Source organism: Triticum aestivum, chromosome 2A, assembly GCF_018294505.1.
Source record: "Triticum aestivum cultivar Chinese Spring chromosome 2A, IWGSC CS RefSeq v2.1, whole genome shotgun sequence".
Classification (NCBI taxonomy): domain Eukaryota; kingdom Viridiplantae; phylum Streptophyta; class Magnoliopsida; order Poales; family Poaceae; genus Triticum; species Triticum aestivum.
The window spans coordinates 216,433,200-216,458,878 of NC_057797.1; the positions used below are offsets into that span (position 1 = coordinate 216,433,200).

Below are 25,679 nucleotides of genomic sequence, written 5' to 3' on the forward strand. Positions count from 1 at the left end.
ACAGCTGGACGATCCGGACGACCACCCGGATCATTCGGACCTCCGGAGCCCTGATCATCTAGACCACCTCCCGGATCGTCTAGACCATGCATGTGTGCATGACTTGGGCCGAGGCGCACGTACCTCTATCTACTCCTAGACGATATATACTCCTCCTCCACCTACATTTTAGGGTTAGCAAAGGATTAGCTCAAGATAGAGATAGAGCTTTGCTCATCCACTTACATCTCCCATGGAGATCAAGACCTCCATGTGAGAATATCCCCCAAGTGGATTCAAGACCCCTTCATGGGAAGATCCTCCTAGGATTCAAGACCTCTCTCCTTCAAGGATTGGGATGAACTAGCTACCCTTTGTACCCTCTTATGTTGGATTTGAATCCTTGTATCTCCTTTTTGTGTATGTGGATTTAGTATATGTGTGATTTGGATCTTGTTGATTGAGTGTTCCCCTCTCGTGTTCTTCGTGGGATCCCCTCAAATTCGTGAAAGACCGGCCATTAGGGTTTCACGCTACATCAAAATCCCTCATTCCCTTCCCACCGGTCGCTATCTCGCTTTTTAGGGTTCTTGGTCTTATCCCTTCGGGATATGATCATATTCCTTTTAGGGAGGATCTTGGTGCACCTAGACCAGGGGTGTGGGGCCTTTCCCCACTACCCACGTCCATGTAGGTCCCCATGCAGGTGGGCCCCACTCCAGAACCTTCTAGAACCTTCCCGATACAATACCGGAAAAACCCAAACATATTTCGGAGCCCTGAATATGATACCTTCGGACCATTCTGGAGCTCCTCGTGATGTCTTGGATCCCATCCGGGACTCCGAACTACTTTCGGACTTCACCATATGTAATGCCCTCGATGCGGCTATATCTCCCACGTGTCGAAGCACGACTTAGAGGCATAACCACATTGAAAGCAATGTCACAAGTGAGGTAATCTTCACACAACCCATGTAATGCATAAGGGAAAGAGATACATAGATGGCTTACAATCGCCACTTCACACAATTACATGAATAAAGCATTACATCATCCAGATACACTCAAGGTCCGACTACGGAACCCAAAATAGGAAGACTACCGCAAATGCTACACAGATCCCCGATTGACCCCAACTGGGCTCCACTACTGATCAACTAGAACAAAACGACACAAAGGATAAGATCTTCAACGAGCTCCTCCTTGAGCTTGGTTGCGTCACCTGCTCGATAACATCGACACATGTAAACTGGTTTTGGAAGTATCTATGAGTCACGGGGACTCAGCAATCTCACACCCTCGCGATCAAGACTATTTAAGCTTATATGTAAGGTAAAAGGTATGAGGTGGAGCTGCAGCAAGCGACTAGCATATATGGTGGCTAACATGCGCAAATGAGAGCGAGAAGAGAAGGCAAAAGCATGGTCGAACAACTATGATCAAGAAGTGATCCCAGAACAACCTACGTCAAGCATTACTCCAACACCGTGTTCACTTCCTGGACCCCGCCGAGAAGAGACCATCACGGTAACACACGCGGTTGATGTATTTTAATTAAGGTCAACTTCAGGTTTTCTACAATCGGACATTAACAAATTCCCATCTGCCCATAACCGCGGGCACGGCTTTCGAAAGTTCAAATCCCTGCAGGGGAGTCACAACTTAGCCCATCACAAGCTCTCACGGTCAATGAAGGATATTCCTTCTAGCGGGAAGACCCGATCAGACTCGGAATCCCGGTTACAAGACATTTCGACAATGGTAAAACAAGACCAGCAAAGCCACCCGAATGTGCCGACAAATCCCGATAGGAGCTGCACATATCTCTTTCTCAGGGCACACCGGATTGTCCAAGGTTCCGGTAGGCCAGCCCAGAGTTGCCCCTGGTGGCCACCGGCAGCTGACAGGTTGGACCAACACTCAGAGGAGCACTAGCCCGGGGGGGTTAAATAAAGATGACCCTTGAGCCGGCCGACCCAAGGGAAAGAAAAGGCTAGGTGGCAAATGGTAAAACCAATGTTGGGCCTTGCTGGAGGAGTTTTATTCAAGGCAAACTGTCAAGGGGTTCCCATTATAACCCAACCACGTAAGGAATGCAAAATCCGGGAACATAACACCGATATGATGGAAACTAGGGCGGCAAGAGTGGAACAAAACACCAGGAATAAGGCCGAGCCTTCCACCCTTTACCAAGTATATAGATGCATTAATTAGATAAGAGATATTGTGATATCCCAACAAGTAAACATGTTCCAACAAGGAACAACATCTCCATGTTCCAACAAGGAACAAACTTCAATCTTCACCTGCAACTAACAATGCTATAAGAGGGGCTGAGCAAAGCGGTAACATAGACAAACAACGGTTTGCTAGGATAAGGTGGGTTAGAGGCTTGGCTTAACAATATGGGAGGCATGATAAGCAAGTGGTAGGTATCGCAGCATAGGCATAGCAAAAGAGCGAGCATCTAGCAAGCAAAGATAGAAGTGATTTCGAGGGTATGGTCATCTTGCCTGAAATCCCGCAAGGAAGAAGAACAAGTCCATGAAGAAGACAAACGGACGTAGTCGAACGGGTCCTCATAAATGCGACGTTTTCGGAACCAACCCGAAGAAGCAACACTGGAAAGAAGCACACAACATAGTAAACAACCAACACACGAACATGGTATGATATGCGGGATGCGAGGAATGATTGAAAATAGCCTCAACTTCGAAAACCAAGGGTGCCACTGAAAAGGTGAGGTGATTTCGGTTGAAATCGATATAAAGATCGCCAGAATCGGATGCACGGTTTGGAAATGGCAAGCAAAACAAATATGGCACCGGTCTGCGATTAACAGCAAGTGACCATCTAAATGCATCAAGATAAATATGCTACAGCACTCAAACATGGCAACAGAATACATTGCAACGATCCACTCATGATGCTTGACAAAAGATGAACACTGAGCTACGGCTAATTCACTAATTAACAGGTTCAAACAAGCATGGCAAAAGAGCAAATGATAACAGGTTTCAGACTTAGTGAAATTAACAGCATGTCAGGAATTTATCATCAGGAAGCAATCTTTAGAGCATGAAAACTACATGCTACAGGAACATATCATGGCAAAGCAAGGCATGGCATGAAGCTACTCAAAGCATGTAACAAAAGTCCCTTAGTGACCATGAGCCAAAAGGGATCAGAAAATACAATTGCAAGCATGTGAACATAGCAAAAACTTAAACAGATTCAGACTTGGTGAAAAACTGGAGCATGCAAAACAGATTAACGAGTAGGCATGTTTACGAGCTCGATGCACTCACTACAGAGCATGGAATGACAAACTAAGCATACACCCATCAAGAAGACATGTCATAGAAGCTAGACATGGCAAGAACAACAACATAGCATCCACGGATCAACAACAACAAGCTCGGCAAAATCGCTAAACATGTTAACAATCTGCCAGGAACATTTTATAGCAAAAGTAGAGCTTGATTGACTCAAGCTAGGATGCTCCATAATTGCAAACAAAGACATGGATGGATAGAGCACAACAATATTAACAAAACATCCTTACTTATCATCCTCAAAAGAGGCACGGATCACTAGGAAACAACAAGAACATATGGAATAACAACAAAATCAGGACAAGGACTTAGTGAAATTCTAAGTCCCTGAAATCAGCATCAACGATTACGCTACTTTGCATGCTTGTGCTAGTCACCACAAATATCACAAAAATACATGGCATACACCCCTGTAAAGATGGCATAGCATATAACAAAACACATGTAGAGCTCAGGATCATAGCATGCACACATTAATCATGGCAAAAATGACAAAATGCCATTTGCTGAAACAGATCTGACATGGTCATCACATAGCCCTCTTCCAACAGCATTTCGGGCATCAAGTTGAGCTCAAATGAAAATGATGCAATGAGATGAAATGATGTACTCATCGAGACGAACATTTTGATATGCTACATGCACGAATCGGAGCTACGGATGCAGAGTTATGATGCGATGAAAAGTGCATAAAAGTACTGAGATCTGGGGACTTAGTGGAAATATTACCCCGCGGGAAAAGTCAACGGGCGGACGAGGTGGTGCGGGATGAGAGGATCTGGATCTGGACGGAGGCGTTTGGATCGGGGGAGTGGTGGATCTCGTCCACCTTCTTCTCCGGATCCGGCCAGCGAGGGACGAACTCCGGCGAGGTCGAAGACGAGGCGGCGCACGCCGGCGCGACTCCCGAAGCTTGTAGTGGCGAGAAAAGGCAGCAGGGAGGCTCGGTCGCCGAGGCACGGAGGAGGAGGTCCGCGGCGCGGCGGCGGAAGCAAGATCCGGCGGCGAACCTCGCCGGCGAGAGGTCTTAGCGGCGGGGTATAGGGAGCTCGGGGCCCGGCGACAACGTGCTCGCCGCGGTGGCTCGCCGGTGCGGGGAGGATACGGGGCGGTGCGGCGACGTTGCCTGGCGGCAACGGAGGCGGGCGGCCGCGGGCGCGCGCCCTTAGGCGGCTCGAGCCGCGGTGCAGAGAGATGGGCCCGCGCGGGTCGGCCTCAGGCCCCGCGGGCCGCGGCGGCGCGCTGCGGATAGAGAGGGCGTGGCGCGGGTGAGGTGGCGTGATCTGATTGGCTCGCGGCGGCGGCGGGGTGACGTGGCGACGCCTCATTCGCCAGAGTGAGGTGGCGGCGAGATGGACGCGTCCGCCGGCGAGATGGACATGTCCGGCGGCGCGATGGAGAAGAAGGTTAGGGTTTCATCCGCGAAAATTTCAAGGGAGGCAACATATTTATAGGTAGAGGGAGCTAGGAGAGTTCAAATGAGACGCGGTTTTCGGCCACAATCATGTGATTGAACGCTCTAGACGATGGGAGAGGTTTTGGGCCACTTTGGAAGGGTGTTGGGCTGCAACACACACGAGGCCTTTTCGGTCCCTCGGTTAACCTTTGGAGTATCAAACGAAGTCCAAATGGCACGAAACTTGACAGGCGGTCTATCGGTAGTAAACCAAGGCTGCATGGCAAGTGTTGGTCCAATCCGAAAATGTTTAACACCCGCACACGAAAAGAGGTGGAAAGGGAAACCGGGTGACATAGGAGCGCCGGATTGCAAAACGGACAACGGGGAAAATGCTTGGATGCATGAGACGAACATGTATGCAAATGAAATGCACATGATGACATGATATGGAATGCATGACACGCAAGCAATGACAAGGCAACAACAGCGAATAACTGGAGGACACCTGGCACATCGGTCTCGGGGCGTTACAACACTCCACCACTACGAGAGGATCTCGTCCCGAGATCTAGAATGGCGCCGGAGGGAAAACGGAAGAGAAAGTGAAGAGGTAAAACTAAGTTGCTCCTTTGACAAACGAGTGAAACCAAAGAACCTTGAAAAGGTTAAGCCATTTTGAGAAAAGAATACCACGGAGATGAACGAGGTTGAAAACACTCCGTTAGAAAAGAGGAACAAGGAAGAACAACTTCGGGTAGCACTCCGATTGAAAAGAAAAGGAAATGGATAAGAACTTGATAAGATGAGAAGATACTTGAATGAAAACACGACACTCCGGTTGGAAAAAAATTATCAAAGGAAAGAATATGGTCTTGACAAACCGAGATGAGGGGTGAAAATAGCAACATCGCTAGACCTCCGGGAGAAAGAATAGAAGTTGGATCGTCGGAACAAAAGAACGGAGGAGAAAACAACATCTTCTACCTCAAATGAGCTTGCAAAAAAAACATCTTTAGGAGAAGGGTCGAACGGAGTTGTTGGAAAAACAACAACGAAAAGGATAAGCTTGATATGGACTTATAGAAGCCATCTCAAAAATTATGAGGTGACAACTTGCCACTCACGGGAAAAATAATTGGATTGATAAGAACAAGGGGACGAGAAACTTATTTCACCAGGAGGATAAATGAAGAACTTGGATCATTTATAAGCACCATAAATAGCAACAATCCTTAGGGAAAGCTTTAGGTGAAATATAACCCAAGGTAACTCCAACGAAGAGGTTGATGGATTTAATATATCTCATTCTTAACAACATGTGAATCATGAAACATGAACTCAAATTATCAAGAATGACATAATACCACCTCGAATGATACGGTTGAAAGAATTGCACTTTGAAATGCAAGATAAAGAATACTTGAGCTCCTCTGAAAAGAATCTCGATGAACACTTCGAGAAGGAATTAAATCCTTGATGAACCACCATGTAGAACCTTCATGAAGAACTCCGGTAAACAAAGGGATGTTCAAACGAAAAGAAAGATGAAAAGAGTAAGGTTGAAGCCTTGCAATGATTAGATGAAGCTTTGCGACGAGATAAAGTGGAAACTTGGAACTTCGGAAAGAAAGATGTACAACTGAAAACAAGAATTTTGATGAACCTCCGGAATAAGGAATTAATCACTTGGATGAAAACAAGAATAAGAATTACATTATGCTTATCCTTCACCAATTCAAATTGATGACAAGCAACGGATTTGACATATTACTTATTCTCATAGAAAGGATTTAGATAGATATAGCGCAAACTTAATGGACCACCGGTAGGATTGAAACAATGAATGAATTAAAAGGCTGAAACACCGATAAGGATTAGCAAATGAACGAACATACATGAGAGAGCTCGGGGCTCGGCGACGACGTGCTCGTCGCGGTGGCTCACCGGCGCGGGGAGGATACGGGGCGGCGCGGCGACGTTGCCTGGCGGCGGCGGCGGGCGCGCGCCCTCGGGCGGCTCGAGCAGCGGTGCAGAGAGATGGGCCCGCGCGGGCCGGCCTCGGGCCCTGCGAGCCGCGACGGCGCGCTGCGGAGAGTGAGGGCGTGGCGCGGGTGAGGTGGCACGATCTGATTGGCTCGCGGCGGCGGCGGGGTGACATGGCGACGCCTCATTCACCGGAGTGAGGTGGCGGCGGGATGGACGCGTCCGCCGGCGAGATGGACATGTCCGGCAGCGCGATGGAGAAGAAGGTTAGGGTTTCATCCGCGAAAATTTCGAGGGAGGCCACATATTTATAGGTAGAGGGAGCTAGGAGAGTTCAAATGAGATGCGGTTTTCGGCCACACGATCGTGATTGAACGCTCTAGACGATGGGAGAGGTTTTGGGCCACTTTGGAAGGGTGTTAGACTGCAACACACACGAGGCCTTTTCGGTCCCTCGGTTAACCTTTGGAGTATCGAACGAAGTCCAAATGGCACGAAACTTGACAGGCGGTCTACCGGTAGTAAACCAAGGCCGCATGGCAAGTCTCGGTCCAATCCGAAAATGTTTAACGCCCGCACACGAAAAGAGGTAGAAAGGGAAACCGGGTGACATAGGAGCGCCGAATTGCAAAACGGACAACGGGGAAAATGCTCGGATGCATGAGACGAACATGTATGCAAATGAAATGCACATGATGACATGATATGGAATGCATGACACGCAAGCAATGACAAGGCAACAACAACGAATAACTGGAGGACACCTGGCACATCGGTCTCGAGGCGTTACACCATATGAATATCTCAATACGACCCTAGCGCAACCGAACATTAAGTGTGTGACCCTACGGGTTCGAGAACATGCAGACGTGACCGAGACACCTCTCCGGTCAATGATCAATAGCAGGACCTGGATTCCCATATTGGCTCCCACACATTGAACGAAGATCTTTATCAGTTCAAACCATGATGTAGAGGATTCAGTTAATCCTGTATACAATTCCCTTTGTCCAGAGATACGTTACTTGCCCGAGATTCGACCGTCGATATCTCCATGCCTAGTTCAATCTCGTTACCGACAAGTCTTTTTACTCGTTCTGTAATACAAGATCTCGTGACTAAACTCATTAGTCGCATGCTTGCAAGCTATTTATGATGTTGTATTACCGAGAGGGCCCAGAGATATCACTTTGTCACACGGAGCAACAAATCCCAATCTCGATCCATGCAACCCAACAAACACTTTCCGAAATATCTGTGGAGAACCTTTATGATCACCCAGTTACGAAGTGATGTTTGATAACCCACAAAGTATTCTTCTGGTATTCGGGAGTGGCATGATCTCATGGTCTAAGGAACAGATACTTGACATTAGGAAAGCTATGACAAATTGAACTTGGCGACATGATCAGATGCTAAGCTTACGGTTGGGTCTTGTCCATCACATCATTCTCCTAATGATGTGCTCCTGTTATCAAGTGACAACTCATGTCTATGGTTACGAAACATTAACCAACGTTGATCACCGAGCTAGTCTAGTAGAGTCACTAGGGACACGGGGTTGTTTATGTATCCACACATGTATTTAAGTTTCTGGTCAATACAATTCTAGCATGGATAATAAACATTTATCATGAATGGTAAATATGATAACAACATCTTTATTATTGCCTCTAGGGCATATTTCCAACAGTAAAAATAACACTCATCAACGGGTCCAAACAACCATGGTGCCAACATGCTTGCTTCAAGGACATCCCCCTCCAATGAGTCTTCGGGCAGCCAGGCAACCTCTCACAATGAGTACGGCCGCAACCACCGCCATGGAGGGACATCATGGGGATAGAGGGGATCAAATTGATCAGCCCGTCCCTGCCCAATCGGGCCTATCGTGAGCCCGATGGAATGAAAAAAGACGACGACCGTGGTGAGCCCCAATGGGGTGGCAACGTTGACAAGGATGGTGAGGCCTTATGATAATAGCTGACGATAGCGGTCCAGACTTCCCAAGGCATGGCGATGTGAGAACATGGGGAGTCCACCCACTATGACCCATCCCCTTGAGGCGTGGGGATAAGATAACAATTCTTGAGTTTTCTGTGATGCAATGAGGACAAACTACCAAGATGTTTTTGTTGTACATAAAGGTCGCATCTTACTCTTGGCGTGTAGTTTATTTAACTTGATTATTAGCTAAGTAACTTATTGATATGGGGAATACTATATAGTTGATGTTGGATAAATCAATGGAGAAGGATTTCTAGCTCCATTTAGGTCCACTATGGGCAGCTCCATTAGAGCTTGGAGATATGAAGAAAGGATTTAGTTGATGCTTTCAAGTCAACTAAGCCCATTCCACTACCAAAGGTTACCACTCTAGATGAAATACTTGATGCACTTAAGTTGATACCTTATTTAGCCGAGCAAGATATGATGCGATGTTATGGGAAGTTGGTACTTAATGATCGCCTGTTTCAAGCTTCGATGGAGTTGCCCATCACCATGAGGAAGACATGGTTGCTAATGTTGCCTTGAAGAATGAAACTTTGCAATATGTGTGTGTTCTTGTATGTCTTGTTAAACCTGGAACTATGTATGAGCTAGTGTTTGGAACTATCATATTGTTTGGACGTATCATATTTATGTGTATGTACTGTTTGAAACTACCATATTTGAGTCTATGCACTGTTTGGATTTGTCGTATTGTTTGGAATATCTATGAACTATCGTAAGTGCATGTGTCGAGTCTATCATATTTGTTGTATCGATGAATATTTGATGCTGACATATTGTTTGGAACTACTCCTTCAATTCCATAATATAGTGCGCCCGCGCTTCCCGAGATTCAAGACTAGTGTTGTGCACAGTTTGGAACTAGTATCATATTTGAGTGTATGTATTCTTTGTTATTGTTTAGAATTTGTGTTAATGTTATTATAAGAGAATATTGTTGTTGTGTGACCATTCGGATCCGGCTTGCCTGCTTCCTTCCAATGCTTCCATCCGTGCTCCCACTTCATTCTACGGTTGCCTTTTTTTCTTTTTCCTTTCTAATCTATAATCTAATCCCCCCCTCCGATTTTAAGGGGGTGGAGCAGGCAAGTCTCGTCCACGACCATTCGTGTTGTTGTGATTCATTTCTAGAATATTTATTCTTTTTACTACTATATATCCACTCCATTTTATAGTAACATGTGAGCCGATTTCATTTTTGAGTCATGTAGAACAAGGTATAATCTTCTTTATAATGTAGCTATGCAATTCCAAAGTATGTCATCCAAACAAAATTTGGCATTGAAACCTCAAAAATATTTCAAGGGTCAATTTAGTGAACAACCAAAGCGACAAACTCGTATTTGTGCCGTTTTCAGTTTTCTCATTGGATTGGAACCCCAGACCAATTCCATACTCCCCTTGAGGCGTGGGGATAGTACTATACTAAACTCTCTAGTAGCACGGGCATCCAAACAAAGAGCTAGAGTTGTTGTAACATCCAGGGCTCCAGGCCGGGTCTCCGTACAGATTGAGCAGACGAGCGTTCATTTCGAAATGCGACCGTTCCTCGTCCACCAATAAAACTTCCCGCTCAAAAACCCCAAATACCCCAACTCCTACCACAATCCCCGCTCCCCCCAGATCCCATGGAAGCCCTGCCCGCCCGCTCCAGAATCTTCTAGAACGTCTTCCTTCCTCCGTCGCCATGAACCGCTGCGAGCTCACCGACCCCCCCTTCCGCGACGTCTCCAACCTCGGCACCCCAAAACCTAACCCCAACTCTCCCTCCCCGCTCTTCTTCACCGCCTCCAAAACACCACTCCGTGCCCCCACCCCGACACCGCTGGCCCGCAGGAGGCCCCTCGCCGGCGCTGCGACCCCGACGCCCATCGGCCGCAGGAAGGCCCTCGCCGGCGCGGCGACCCCGACGCCCCTCGCCCGCCGCCTCCGCGCCCTCGAACTCGACCAGTCGCGCTCCGCCCGCCGCGCCGAGTCCGGCCGCGAGCGCGCCCTCCGCGCCTTCGCCGCCTCCGCCTCATCATGGCTCTCCCTCCTACTCCGCGACCCCTCCGCCTGCGGCTGCTCCCCCGCTGCAGCCGCCACGGCCACACACGTCTCTGCTGCCGGCAAGCGCGACACGCTCGATGGCGAGCGCGCGCGGGGCAGCAGCCCGAAGCGGCACCGCGGCAGGGACCGCTACGGGGAGAAGAGGAAGGCGATGACACCTGCCATGGTAGCCGTGTTAAGGGAGTCCCTTAGGGAGGTGTGCAGCTTGGAGGATGTGAAGCAGAGGATGGGCAAGTACATGAGCACGGAGGCGTGCGAGGAGGTGCTCCTCATGATGTGCCAAATTTGTAAGGTGAGGATTTTTCTACGGCTTTTATTCTACTGTACGAGCTAAGGGATTGGATTTTTTAGACTAAATGCTCCTTCCACCCCAATTTCAACATTCGTTCAACCATCGGCGTTTCAGGCGTATTGCTAGGCAAATAAAGTTAGTTGAATTACCTGGCGTGCCCCTCACCCCCAGTTCATTCACAGTTAGGCTGTACAGTTGGCCTGTTGGGGTTGATCTTAATTTAGTGGCATGGTAAGAGTTGTCATTTGCAGCACATAGGTGATAGTGGACACTGTGGAATCCTCTTTGAAAACAACATACGGGTAACAGAAAAATATTCGGGTGGGTTGGATATATCATGCTGTATGTTGGGACTTGGGATGTTGCACATCTCTTTATTGTTGGTAATCTGACACTGTGATTTTGTATCTCTAAAATTTACTACAGCTAGAATATCTTAAACAGAGAATTTTTCAGCCGACTTCAGTCGGCAGCACCATTAATAAGATACTCTAAGCAGTAATGTTTCTTCTTTTGCAGAACATTGATGAGAGAAGGCTGAAGATAAGAGCCAATTGCCCAATTGTTACCGATCTTAGGCTGAAAGAGAACGCGACTAGAGTTTTCTTGTGTTACAATCCAGAGTGGCTCAGGATAGGCTTGCATATGGTCCTTGGGGGTGATTGCTTGCTACAGAGTGGATCGTGGAAACGGGAAAAGGAGGTTTCCTTTCTGAAACTTCTTCTGGAGAAGCAGTTGTTTGGTCAAAACGTGGCTCCAACAACTTTTGCTCACAATAAGGTTGTAGAAGGGCTCCACAGAACAGATTATACTGAAGCATTGGGCGACATTATACTGAAAAGAATGTTTCTGCTCGTCGCTGCTCTAGATAGGGCGAAAATGGAAAGAGCCCTACCTCTCAAATTTGGAATAGATAGCCTTGACGGTGGATCCCCTCCATTGTTTTGTCACCGAGCCAACATAAAATCTAGCCAGCAAATTATTCATCGTAAGTAGCAAATCCATCTAATTCTGGTTTATTTTATTTGTGAACTTGCATGTATTTTATTCAATGGACTGTGTCTTCTTTTACTTGTTCCTGAATTGTAGAGTCTTTGGCTGAGGCCATGCATGGAGAAGGTGATCTCCTGATGCATCTGTCAACCATGGGCTACAGACTGAATTATCAACAGGTATGGTGATAGCTAGCACGACCGTGCTCTAAAATTATGCAATAACTGATCCCAAAAGAACAATAACCATGCAACATATTGCTGTATTTTGACATTTTATATTTTGGCTATAAGTTTCCTTTGAATATTTGGTGAATTTCTCTAATTATGTTTCCTTACCAGCCTGCGCTGTCGGAGTATGATTTCACTATAGGATACTTATTTGAAGATCTCCATGATGGCATAATTCTTTGTAGAGTTGTTCAGCTCCTGCTTTCTGATGCATCGATTATTTTGGTATGTACTTTACTTGCCCCACACTAGTCGGATGATTATTGTCATTGGATTTACAGAGACATCATGTTTTATTTCAGAAAGTGATTGCTCCATCAGATACACATAAAAAGAAATTGCACAATTGCACCACGGCTATCCAGTATATCAAGCAAGCTGGGGTTCCAATATCTGATGCAGATGGAGTCACAATTTCAGCAGAAGATATTGCTAATGGCGACAAGGAACTAATTCTTTCGTTGCTATGGAATATGTTCATTCATATGCAGGTTAATCTAAATATTCAGTATCACGTTACCCCAGTCAAAGTTTTATAATGTTATAACACACCTTTCATTTGTATAAAGAATAAAGATAATGGATTATTCAATGTTCAGTTTTGTTTTCTCACTCACTTCATAGGCTGGCTTATACTTCATAGGCTGGCTTACAGTGAGGATATGTTGTACTTCTCAGCACTAAATTCTTCCCCCAGTCTAAATAGTATCTGATGACTGTTACTCTACTTGCCTAAGTCAGAAGGGTTGCAGCAGCGAATTTCTACTTAGTGAGAAACTGTATTCTTTAGGTTTTTGGTCCTTCTGTCTTACTATCAATTCTTGTCCAAGTTAATAAATTATGGCACAAACAGGGTATAATTTTTTCCATATGATGTCCTGCACTGTGTAGACTAACTTGTTGCACAATATAACTCGTAAGAAATAGTTATGTTGCAAATAGTGCATAAATTATCTCTAGCATGTCGTTCTTCAAATATATAACCTTGTGCTCTTGTGCAGTTACCCTTGCTAGTAAATAAAACTTCACTAGCTCGTGAACTATCCAGGTTAAATGCATCAGCGGTGGTAAGTTTCTTGTACTCAGAAGATCAAATTTAGCTATCCCCCCTAATCTTTTGTACTCCACTTAGACATAAGTATTAAGTAGCACCCTGTTACACAAGATTGCAAGGTGCATTCCTGAAGTAAATTTATCATTACTGGACAGTGTTTTATTCTGGCTCTTGCTTCCATTAAACTACCACTGAATCATATGGCTACTTGTGTAATCGTTCTAAAAAAAGGTCTCTGTCTCACTAAACTACTGCCTGCAGTAACAAAATTATTTTTTACTCTGTTCCACTGCACTTCACATTGAAGTTTCAACACTATACAGCCAGAACTATGCGTTGCTGGCAGATATGGGACAAGACATATGTGCTTTGCAGTAACTGTATTATTTCTCAAGTAAAAGATCAGAATTCCATGATAAAGCAGCCGTATAAGTCTACTTCTGTTTTGGTGATTTTAATAGGGGATACTATTAGTTTATTGTTTTCATAAGGGGATCTACTTCTTTCATGTCAGGAACAACCAATCACTGTGACCAAGTCGCACATGGGCTTGCTTTACGATTGGATTCAGGTAGGTGTTGATTTTTCACTTCTTTATGTTTTCTACTTGTTCAAATGTATAAGTCTGGCAAATCACCATGATCAGAGATATAGAGATCAGAATGTGGCATTTGTAATGGTTTGTACACATTTCATTTTAGAGTTTTGTACTTTCATTACCACCAAATTATGGGTCCTCTTGAGCTTATTATTTCTTCAACCTGTACGGTGTTAAGTTTTAACCTTACAACATGTTTGGCTGTAAGGTATTTATTTGTGTAATTTCTACACATATTTTCCTTGGTATTTTTACAGGTGGTGTGTGCAAAATATGGCTTAAGTGTGGAAAGTTCCCAGATTGACAGGAAAGCACTGAAATACTTCATAACTCACTATCTGAACATTAGCATTCATAGGTGTCCCCTAAAGGTTTTCTTTAACTTCCATCAAAGTTTTTCCTCTTCATTGTTAGTTTCTTCCATCTTTTTTGTTCATTTTTTTATCTTACGTGCTAATTTTCCTTCGTGTTGATTGTCAGGAAACATTTTCTGATTGTCGAAAGGAACTGTTCAGTTGCCATGAACAAGAGACTTCCACTGCTATCACCAGCTGTCCATCAAGCAAACTAGGAGAAGTTCTTGGAGACTTTCTTCAGGTGGTAGTATCTTATTTATTTGGATTTTAGGAGGTATATGTTTCTCATGCTTTTTCTGCAATGTGCAGGATTTTCCAGCTAGTGGCATCTTAGCCAATGATGTATTATTCGATGAAAAGGGTGCAATAATTTTGATTGCATTCCTTTGTTCACATCTGACTAATGATAAAAGATTGGTATCTTTCTTTCACATTTCTCCCCTTTCATTTCTGTTCAGCATGCATACAATACCTTACTTGATTTGTATAGGGACAACTACGGAATTTGATCAGTACGAGATTGGACTGCCAAAGCCTGGAGAATAGAGTTTCTGCTAGGCTTAAATCTCCGGGAAAGAATGATGTGAAGTATCAATCCCCTCAGACAGATAACACAGATGATTCATGCACTAGCCAGGGTTTGTCCTTTATCGCTTCATCTGGTTGTCCTGTTTTCACATTGAACAAGATGAAAACTGCCACTTTTTAAGGCTCTGATGCCTATCTAGTGCTGTTCACAAATACTTTAATATGCATTAGCCATTATTTTCTGCTGCTAAAAAATACCTGTGAGGTTTCCATAGTTTGATGGTTTCTAGCTTTGTTGGCAACATAAGATTCTCTGCAAACTAGTGAATGACTGAATGTCATGTTACTATTTCTCCAGAGAAGGCTGCTACAATTATACAAGCTCAAATCAGACAGATAATTGCAAAGAACAGATATCATAAGCTTAGGAAGTCAATATCTATCCTGCAAGGTGCTATAAGAGCTTGGTCATTTGTTATCATGATAAGGAAATCCAGCTGTCTAACTGCCGCCTTCTCTACCCACGTGCAAGCAAATGGTACATTTCCCTTACTAATTGCTCCTTATTCATGCACTGAAATCGCACCATACTTGTTAATATCCAGCTGTCCATTTCTTTCCAGGAAGCTACAACAGATGGTTAATTTCCATATTAGAAAGGCATAGATTTGTGCGAATGAGAAGATCTGCCATTGTGATTCAGCAAGCTGTAAGGATCTGGATTGGGGAAAGAAAGAGATCTGAGAGCATCGAGCCTTTTGAAAGCCATGGGTTCTTGGAAACTACAGCTTCGCCGAAAACTGATTGCATAGAAATGTGTGATGGTGAGCATGAAACAACACCTTGCAAGGATTTGGGTACCTCGATAGCTTCTGCTGCCCCTCAATGCCCTGATGAGAGTAACCATATAGATACAGTCACTATTCTGCAGCGTCGTGTCAAAAACAGCAACTATGTAACTTCTCCTAGTCCTCATCGGAGTATCAATAAGAGCGGCTCTGTAAATTCCGTCAGCCATCACCCATGTGAGATTGAGACTGCCAGCATAGCATCAGCCACTAAACTTGGGTGCGAGGATGATGTGGATAGTAGAAGCAATATATCTTGTGGAGCTTCATTCCAGCATGGACAGCCTGTATCTGCTCAGCTCGATTTCTCACTTCGCAAAGACATAGTGGCTGTTCAAAAGATACAGTTTGCATATAGAAGATTTGTACATAATAGATCCTCAAGAATATCTGCTGCAACCAAAATCCAGAGCCACTGGCGTGGTTTCACCATGCGGATGTGTTTCACAAAGCAAGTTGAAGCTATCATTGTAATCCAATCTATAGCCAGACACAACTTGTGCAGCCGGGCCTTTCGGCGGTATCACAATGCTGCACTAGACATTCAGCGTATTGCCAGAGGACGTATCGCTAGAAAGCGACTATTAGGTTAGTATTTATTCTTGCTTTTGGTGCATTCTTGTTGGCTACTGACCCACATTACTCATGCAGGTTCTTCACTGCAAACCTACACTAGCCTTGTTAGCCTTGACCAAAGTCAGCATAAAAGATCTCACCAGAGTACTGAACTCAAAATTGTGTTGTACTCAGCCTTAAGGCTACAGAGATGGTGGAGGAAGGTCCTATTGCACCAGTCTATCAGACTATCAGCTATCTCAATTCAATCCTCAGTTCGTGGTTGGTTGGCTCGGAAACAAGCCAAACGAATTACCTGCTGCATCCATGTCATTCAAGTATGTGTGCTGTTTTTTGCTACTTTCTAGTTGGATTGTAATGGGAGGGAAGGTATATATGATCAGTCTATTTGCAGAGATGGTGGAGAAATGTTATGTTTCTTGAATCAAGGAAAAGAGCTGTGACTACTATTCAATCTCATGTCCGTGGTTGGATAGCACGACAGTTTGCTATTAGAAAAAGGAAGTCTATAACTATTATTCAGGTCATGACCAACATCCAACCATATGATTTCTTACATGAGTACACTTCCTTTTCTTTGCAAAAACGATTCAAGTTTTTTCTTCATATGATATTCCAGTTTCTTCAAGAACTTGTGTCAGTGTGCAATGGTGCATTTTCTTTCACATGACATTCTACCACTTGAATCTTGCAGTCATTTGTCAAAGCATACCATGTGAGGAAAGCTTCAAAGCAAGAAGTTGTTGACATAAGGTCTAGAATTCAGAAGGCTTCTGCACAAGTTGATGATGACATGCGCCTGATCAATAGACTAATTGCTGCGCTGTCACAAATCACTGGATGTAGAAGCATCAGCAGCATTCGACAAACTTGCACGACACTAAGTAAATATATATTCTTTAAGACTACCTTTTGGAGTATTTCTCTAGCCTGGTTTCATGTCAGTGTTGTTGTGTTCTTTGTTTCATATTGGCTTCCTTGACATCCTTAGGACTGTACTGTTTTCTGATCCTTTACTGGGCACTTGCTTCTGAAGTCCTGCGGTTTACTATATCTGTAACGTTTCTCCTCCAGGTATTGCTACAGAGCTTTCTGAGAAGTGTTGTGCGACACTTGTTGATGCCGGTGCTGTAGACATTCTTCTGAAGCAAATCCCTCAACTTAACCGTGGGATCCCTGACCAGGAAGTCTTGAAGCAAGTACTCTATACACTGCGGAACATTGCACGATTCCCAAATGTTCGACCGGTGTTAGCTAACAATCCACAATTGGTTAACACTATTTTCCAGGAGCTGCTGCGGTAATTTCTCTCAGTATTGAGTTCATTTTTCGACTACTCTTAACTCCTAAGTACTTATCATTTTGCTCTTTCTGGTAGTTAATTGCTTGCTCACTCACATGACATGATTACACAATAAGGACCGTGCCCAGCGCATTTTTTACATACTCAAAACAGAAGCTCCACTGAAGCTAGTGTTCCATTATAAAATTTCCCTATGTTTAAGTAGTTTGTCACTGCAGCCTCTGTCTTCCCAAAGCCAGGTGTTCACTTTCAACCTGCGAGATTGAGAATTCACAGTTTTGAAATTTGAACTTGAGTCATCCTTTTGTTCTGATTCATGAGCCTGTAATTCCTGAGATGATATGTTCTCTGTCGTTGCCCTCAGGAACAAAACGGACATGTTTTTCATCGCATGTGAAATTCTGAAGAAGCTGTGCGAGTCGGAAGAAGGGCGCGGATTCGCCGGGGCCCTGGGGCACCACATAAGAAGGCTGGACAGTATGGTGCGAGGCCTTGAGAAGAAGGTGGAGCTCGACAAGAGGTAAAGAGAGAACAGTAACATCCTTGGAAAAGTACTAGTGAAACAGAGTATGGCTAACTGGACCAGACTGTTTTTTGATTCACTGGCTTGACTAACGGCTTGGCTTGTCTTGTCTCTGCAAGAAATGGTCACACTGAAGCTCGTAAGGAGGACAATTTGCGGCGGCTCGGGGAGGCGGCGGCCCTCTACCATCTTCTCACCAATAAATAATGGCATACGGTGTGGTTTGTAGCCCTTGGTTTCTGGAACCGGAAGTGATTGTAGTCCAAAGGTAGATCCTGTGGACAGAAGTGTGCGCGTCAGTCGTGGTAGTATGTGGTAAACAGTCGGGGTTGTGGAACGGAGCATCAGCTTGATGTATGTGACAATGGTTCTATTTTCTTGACATTTTCTTCGTTGTGTTGCGTTTATCCTGTTACGACTATTGATCCGAGGCAGAAGCGAGAAACCGACTTGCGATTTCAATGAATGCTATTCTGGCATGAAAGCTTGACAAGATCTTATGGCTCTTGGGTGCTAGCACACCCTATATGCGCAAAATAATTTAGTAGTAATTGCATAGAAGTCGAAAAAATCTGAAACTTTTTTGAAATCAAATATGATAAGTATTATACTTTTACTCCCTTCATTCCAATGAATAAGACGTGTATGCACGCACCTCAATAATTATGAGATAAAAATTATGCCGTTGAATTTATATTGAATAGAAGTTTTCAGTGGTATAATTTTTAAGTCATAAAAATATATACTATAGATTTAATTTATGGTCAAAGCTGGATTTTGGTAAACATGCATGCCTTATTCAATGGAATGGAGAGAGTATATAGTGTTTTGATTAATTTATTTTCGCCTGGAATACCATGGAAGTCATTCCTTGATGAATCTTTTTATACAAGTACAATACCATATTTGATTCCAAAAAAATTGTGGATTTTTTACAATTACTAAATTATTTTTTGCATACAGGATTCACTGGCACCCATGTTTGATCAATCTATCGTTTTACCTTACTTGCACCTGTTTCAGCAAATTTCAATCATAATGTAAAGTAGCACTTGTGTCATTCCATTAACAAATAAGAATAGACCTTATGAGCCCAGTCATCAAATGCCAACTACTGAATTAGAATATCAAACAATCGTATCCGCCCGATACAGGGGCAATTCTGGCCCAAAAACGTTGCCAGTAAACATTACATTTGGGTCGATATCAATAATATACATACATAACAGCACAATGATCAATTGTACATATACACCATCTAGCGCTCTAGCTAGGCCCTAATTCATAACCTAATACTTCACCCTTCTTATCAACCACTGCCATCAGCTAGACAATCAACAATGTTCCTCGGGGGGGAGGCTTAGACACTCAACAATACAAGAGAAAAATTAGACTGCTAAGGTCAGTCTGCGCATCAGCTGGATTCCAGATTGAATGGCTGCAGCAGTTGAGCAGACTTTCGCCTTCGCTTTCCTTCAGGAGTCAATCTGACTGCTGCCTTAACTGAAACCTTGCCATTTTTAGGTGGCTGCTTCTTAGACGAATTTGGTTGTACCCGAGAGGGCTCGCCCTCTTCACCACAACTTCTTTGAGGGGACTTGACTCTCTTGCGTGCGAAACGTGCCTCCATCTCTGGTCTACGGTTGGGACCAATCAGCTTTACATGGAATGGATTCACAGCTGTGTAGCAAACCAAGTCATTTGTAGCTTGTCCTTTGTCCAGATCAACACTTCTGCCGTTCACCTAAAATAAGAGTGAAGCTCAGGGTCGTCTGGTGCCGCGTCAAAACACAACCACAAAGATAAAGGGGGTTACCAGCTGGAGAAGGGCAGAGAATGTTCTTGCAACCTCGTACTTTGGTTTGCTGCTAACAATCTCACTGAATGATGCAATCCCTGTATCAGTTCTTGACGAGAGTGTGTCAAGGATCTGCTCTCCATATAAACCAATATCAAAGGGTGGGTTTCTATCCTGAAAAGGCATGAATTGTAGCACTCGTGAGTGTGAAGCAAGTTCATATGTGCAGAACAGTTAGCAGATCAATCATGCAACCAAACCTGCTCTTCCAAGGCAAGCTCTATTCGCTCTTTCCATGTTGAAACTCGTGCATCCAGCTCGGTTTGTTGTTCAGCCTCAGCTATGCTAGCAAGGAGAGCATCCTGTGAGAGTTATCCATGTTAGTATTGGAAGTTGAACAGCTAACATAAAATTCAAAACACAATCCAAAAGTAGCTAGCTAGCAATCGGAATTCTGTTTCTCAAAACCAATATTTTGAAAAGTATTGTGCTTTGACAACATCTGCCAAGAAAAGTATGGAAATGCCATGTGGTATCAGAAACCAGACAACCCATAGGACACAATGCCCTGGCTGAACAAACAGTGCCCTAAATGCCATGTGGTATAGGATAAAAGAAACATCTGAGATAATAGGAATATCTAAATGCCATTTGGTCTCATCGGATACAACAAGCACTTCAAGTCACGTCAGAGTGATGAAATACTGATGTATCAGAACAAATCAGCCATCACAATAGCTAAATTTAGCAATTCATTGAATCTGTGACAGATCAACCTGTAGCTGGCTTCGAGCATACCACATCTATTTGAGAAGACAAAAATGGCATGCCTTAACACCCGAATATATGAGAAGTGAAGACACATGAAGTAATTGCAAGACAGCAATGTAGCATTTTCGTTGAACAAGTTTAGCACCAACATAGCAGCAAATTTCTGAATGGAATTTGTGTTAATAATGTTATTCTTTCAGACACATCATTCAAGAATATTGGCTACAAACTCCAATTATCATCAGACAAGATAAAGTTACAAAGAAAAGAACAAAATGGTTAGATGATATGTTAGCTAACCCCTATAACATGCTATTCCGAACAGCTATTCCAAACAGCTTGACACTAGTGAACCTGGACATCTCATATATTTTGGCAACTTACATGGCGCAAGTTGCTTGCAAATAAAAATAGAGGAAAGTTCATGCATCTACGCAAAATTTGAAAGGGAATGGAGCTATTAGTGGTCCGTATGACTTACCAGATGTGATCGACACAAATCATCAAGGCTTTTATGTCCATCCATGCTGTCCTGCGTAACTCGAACCACGTCATCATCAATCTAAACAGACGTATAGCAAGCAGATGTCAGCCAATTGTTAGGTCAGTGAAGACAGCGATCAACTAATAGAAAGCTAAAGAAAATCAACCTTATCTGAGTAACTTGGCATGTCATCATCAATATCCATGTCAACATATGGATCATTCGGGGTGTCTGGCCCATCAATATCATCAAAATTATTGGTCTGTTTGTCATCCTTCAAATCTCCAGATATATGGCAATTTACTTCACCAGTTTCAAATGACTCTCTAAGCTGCAGCATGAATGGGTTGCAACAAGTTACTACGTGAACATATCTGACGTACCTAATCAAAATAGCACATTTTTGTAACAATGCTGAACACCTTTTCATAAAGAGGAACTGACTGGGAGACATCAGGTTTTTCCTGCTGAGACATTTGTACTTCAAAATATTTTGTTAGTTCAGGACTAACAACACCATCCATTTTTGCCACAGGAAATATAGATGCAAGGGTTTTCTTCTTTGGAGCGCCAATAACTTGCCTTGAAAAAGCTTTTACTGTTCCAAACAGATCAAGAAAGAAGGTTCAATATATAGTTAGTGGAGATAATATACAAGGAAATAAAACATCCTTGTAGGGGAAACAACAGTTTCCAATACCTCTCTTGTAAGGCTTGATCTTTAGGTTGCTAGGTTCATGCGGATCCAAAGATTTATATGGATCTTCATCATCAGAATCATCCCCAAGATCTGGGCACCCAGGGTCTTCATCATCTGGTGGGGGCATGATGATAGGAGAATTGTGGTCAACAGGATGATGAGGCCAGCTATCTTCTTGACTTTGATCTGCTATCATTTCATGAGATTGCTCGCTGTCCTGAGTTGGATCTATATTTTCATCTCGGGCTTTCCCTGGAGTTCGTCTACGAGCAGTACCCCCTGATCTTACATTTGGGGAAGTGAAGACATTGTTTCGGGCTTTCCCAGGAGTTCGTCTATGAGCCAAAATATCTTCTTTGCATGATTTTTTTCCTTGCAAAAATTCAAAAACAGCTGGTGCGTCACATGGATCCAGCAGGAGGAAATCTCCGAAGAAACCACATGTTGCTAACTGCAATAAAGAAACAACTAGACTAGTTTAGTACGGCAGTACATGCTACCAGTCTCAGTTGCAATTAAAGAAATGCAGGATTACCAAATATGAATCCAGTTCGCTTGCTTCGCTATCGACACAGTCTCCTTCGAACACTAGAAGATTTGCTGGTGGCCTCACAATTTTTCTTCGCAGATCATCCTGGTCAAGGTTGTTATCCAAAGTGGTCCTTGTTTCCGCTGGCAATTTAGAAGGGGCGATATATGCTTGGTTTCATGTCATTTGAAGTAAACATATGACTGGTAAAACCGCAGAAGGTCCACTTACCTGGGACATCATCTAAACCCATAAACATATCATCTTCTTTGTTGGCAGTAGTGCTAGGACCATTTTCGTTAGCTTCAGCAGATCCCTTTTCTTGTTGATCTTGCCTGGTATAGTTCAAATGTTAGACTATTCGCAAAAAATGCACTAGGGTGGTCAAAGAGGAAATTGCAGGCCCGTAATTTGGCAACCGTCCAAACAAGGGCTGATGTTTCAGACACAAACCAGATATATAAGAGATAATCTGAAAGCACAAACTCTACTAGGGTTTATATCTAGCAGACACCAACAATTGCTTCTGCACCGTTAATTTTAACATAGTTAATTAGTTTAGAAATTCTATAGCTCCCTAAATCAGGGCCCTTATTGTTAACCTGACATGTCATGCTCTGAAATAAGATGTGCAAGAAAGCTATAGTTGCCAGCAGATATGTCACTGTCTGGCAGTTTGAGGCCCATTTCATTTAAGATGTGCAACGTCCAAGTCTCAGCAAGGTAGCATATACAGATAAGGCTAAGACAAAGCTGATATATCCTTACTTATTTTGCGAGAGAAATTCCAGCGCATGTAGCACCAATGAGTACAGGTACTCCACCTTGCGGCTGTAAACTTGAACTGAACCTTGGAGCAATAGCGCAGCTGCACATGAAGTGGCCACATATTACCAGCGCAGTAGAAGGGTTTACAAGAAGAAAGGAACTTTCTTTCAGTGCAAAATCCCTGATTTAATTAGCATGGGCCTCAAGAAGCCTTCGCAAAGAAGAAGAAGAAGAAGAAGAAGAAAAGGAGTTCCAGGTTTTGTAAGCACCTGGGGAAGAACCACAAAATCCACCGAAAAGAAGCTACTTCGTTAAAGCTCATTCGAGCAAAATAATAAAACCACCCAAAAAGCACACAAATTCCAACTATTAGTCTTTCTACCCTCCCAATTTTCAAACAAATCCTGGCACACTGCGCCACCCGTAAAAGAAAGCCCACGCCTTCGCCGCAAGAAACACGGTTACCATCCACACAGCCATACCTTCGGCGAAGTTGAAGCTGTGGGCCCCGTCTTCGGCGGAGATCTCGCCTGAGCAGATCTTGAGGAGGTACTCCTCGAGGCTCTTGGCGACGTCCACCTCCCAGTTCGACTCCGGGTCCCGGTTCGCCTGCAGTATCGGGAACCTCCCCCCGCTCGTGCTCCCCTCACCGCCGGCGCCGGCGCCGCCGCTGCCGTCCTCCATGACTCCCCCTCTGGCAACGAAGTTACTGGGCGCGAAGAGGTATTCTTGCGGGATGGTGGCTCGGGATCCAATGGGCGTGGACCGCGGGCGGTGAGGGTGCTTGGAAGCGGGAAGGGGAAGGGGGGAGGAAGCAAGGGGGCTAGGGTTGGAAGAGGATTGGGGAATTTTCGGATTTCGGAGGTCTCCCGCTCGATGGAATTTGTGACGGCGGGATCTGAGTTTCGGTGAAGGGCCGTTTCGCAGTTTTGGAAGTAGTCTAGGGATGAAGTGAACAACCGATGTTTCGCGACGAACCCCCTGGTTTTCGCACTATCGTGATGACAACCCTATTCGCCGTGGTTTAACTAGTAGTATCTTCCTAAAGAAATATACTCCCTCCGTCCGCGAATAGGTGTACATATAGTTTTTGGTCTTAATCAAAATTTTAAAATTTTGACCAACTTTATAGAAAATAATAGTAATACATATGACATCAAATTGGTATATTATGAAAGTACATTTCAAAACGGATCTAGTGATATTAATTTAGTGCTATAAATGCTTTTACTTTTTCTTAGAAAGTTGGTCGAAATTTTAACACGTTAACTTAAGACAAAAGCTAGATGTACACTTATTCGCGGACGGAGGGAGTAAGAGCGTACTAAAGGCTCCCGCTAGCGCCTAAGAGCGGCTCAAAAAGAACTGGAGAAGTTGACGCAAGGAGAATACACGGTTGAATCAAAGGTGAAGCCAAATTATCTCACACTTTTGATTGAAAACCTTCTTAAACTGGAGGAAATTTACTGGCCGCAGCGCGGACGGGTGAACTGGCTGAGGAGGGGAGATCGGAACGCCAAATATTTTAAGCAGCTTGCTTCTGCTCGTAGGCGTCGTAATTTAATAAAGAATCTGAAAGATAATATAACAATTGGATTGAGGGTAATGATAACCTCAAACTCCTCATTTTTTTATTACTTCCAGAGTATTTTCCGTTCAAACACATGTGTGATTGATAAGGGGTTGATAGCTATTGTGAAGTCATTGGTTACGGAGGACATGAACAAGATCTTAACCGCTTCGTATACGCAAGAGGAAGTAAAGAAGGCACTATTTCAAATAGGTGACATGAAGGCGCCCGGGCCTGATGGGCTTCATGCCATCTTCTTTAGGCCTCGTTTGGTAGAAGCGGGTCGGGGGGGTTTCAGCGGATTTTCCTCGCGTGGCCCAGAAACCACGCAAAACCCCGAAGGCCCTTTTGATACGCGAGGATTCCACGGCCCAAACCCCTCTGAGCCTCCTCTGATACCATGTTTCCACGTGGTTTTCAGCCCTCGAGGGGGGACTCGGGGATTTGCAGGGGACAACGCCGCCGCCCCCCGCTCAACATGCTTCGCCGCCTGCTCAACATGCCGCCGCCACCGTCGGACTCCTCAAGACGCCGTCGCCCGCTGCCTCGACGTCGGCGTATCTCCTCCGGCATACCCCCGGCTGTAAGTCCTCGCCTCGCCTCTCCGCCTGTCCCCTCGTCATCTAGGTTTCTTCCACCTCTCGGCCATGGTTGCCGCCTCGTCCTCCGTGGAGAGCTCGCAAAGCACGCTGTCTCCGAGGGCACCAAGTTCACATCCTCGTATATGCATCTCTAGCAATTGTAGTTGGGTGTTATTTATCAAGAATTAGTGTCGCTCTATGGAAATTGGTGGAATATTGTTTAGTTTGTAGTTGGGATGGTGATGTTGCCGTGTTATGTGACTGATCGATCTGAAACGGCGATGATCTGGTGCATCTTTTGGGAAACCTTGGTTTCTGTACTAGTTGTCCTTGTTGGGGAACGCAATATTTCAAAAATAATCCTATGATCACGCAAGATCTATCCAGGAGATGCATAACAACGAGAGAGGAAAGTGT

The 25,679-nt window shown here is 44.3% G+C and overlaps 2 protein-coding genes across 3 annotated transcripts; one reads left to right on the forward strand and one right to left on the reverse strand.

The window, feature by feature from the left end:
- The first annotated feature begins 10,203 nt into the window (after window positions 1-10,203).
- Window positions 10,204-18,527, forward strand: LOC123188423 (abnormal spindle-like microcephaly-associated protein homolog). Of its 2 annotated transcripts, XM_044600527.1 has the most exons (19): window positions 10,207-11,052; window positions 11,572-12,040; window positions 12,142-12,224; window positions 12,387-12,500; window positions 12,578-12,766; window positions 13,277-13,342; window positions 13,844-13,900; window positions 14,185-14,298; window positions 14,408-14,524; window positions 14,593-14,700; window positions 14,774-14,921; window positions 15,170-15,349; window positions 15,435-16,247; window positions 16,311-16,552; window positions 16,630-16,758; window positions 16,930-17,119; window positions 17,310-17,535; window positions 17,903-18,058; window positions 18,181-18,527. In XM_044600527.1, exons 1-19 carry the CDS (start codon window positions 10,399-10,401, stop codon window positions 18,266-18,268), a joined length of 4,143 nt encoding a protein of 1,380 aa, XP_044456462.1. In that variant the 5' UTR covers window positions 10,207-10,398; the 3' UTR covers window positions 18,269-18,527. The 2 variants fall into 2 exon arrangements, with proteins under 2 accessions (XP_044456463.1, XP_044456462.1); XM_044600528.1 differs by lacking the exons at window positions 17,903-18,058; window positions 18,181-18,527 and having other exon boundaries at window positions 10,204-11,052; window positions 17,310-17,539.
- A 740-nt stretch (window positions 18,528-19,267) lies between these two features.
- Window positions 19,268-24,028, reverse strand: LOC123188424 (condensin-2 complex subunit H2). The gene is made up of 11 exons (XM_044600529.1): window positions 23,594-24,028; window positions 23,112-23,211; window positions 22,575-22,678; window positions 22,350-22,486; window positions 21,815-22,265; window positions 21,537-21,712; window positions 21,281-21,445; window positions 21,112-21,192; window positions 20,120-20,221; window positions 19,878-20,033; window positions 19,268-19,805 (listed from the first exon to the last, which is right to left on the reverse strand). Exons 1-11 carry the CDS (start codon window positions 23,793-23,795, stop codon window positions 19,476-19,478), a joined length of 2,004 nt encoding a protein of 667 aa, XP_044456464.1. The 5' UTR covers window positions 23,796-24,028; the 3' UTR covers window positions 19,268-19,475.
- Between the last annotated feature and the right edge of the window lie 1,651 nt (window positions 24,029-25,679).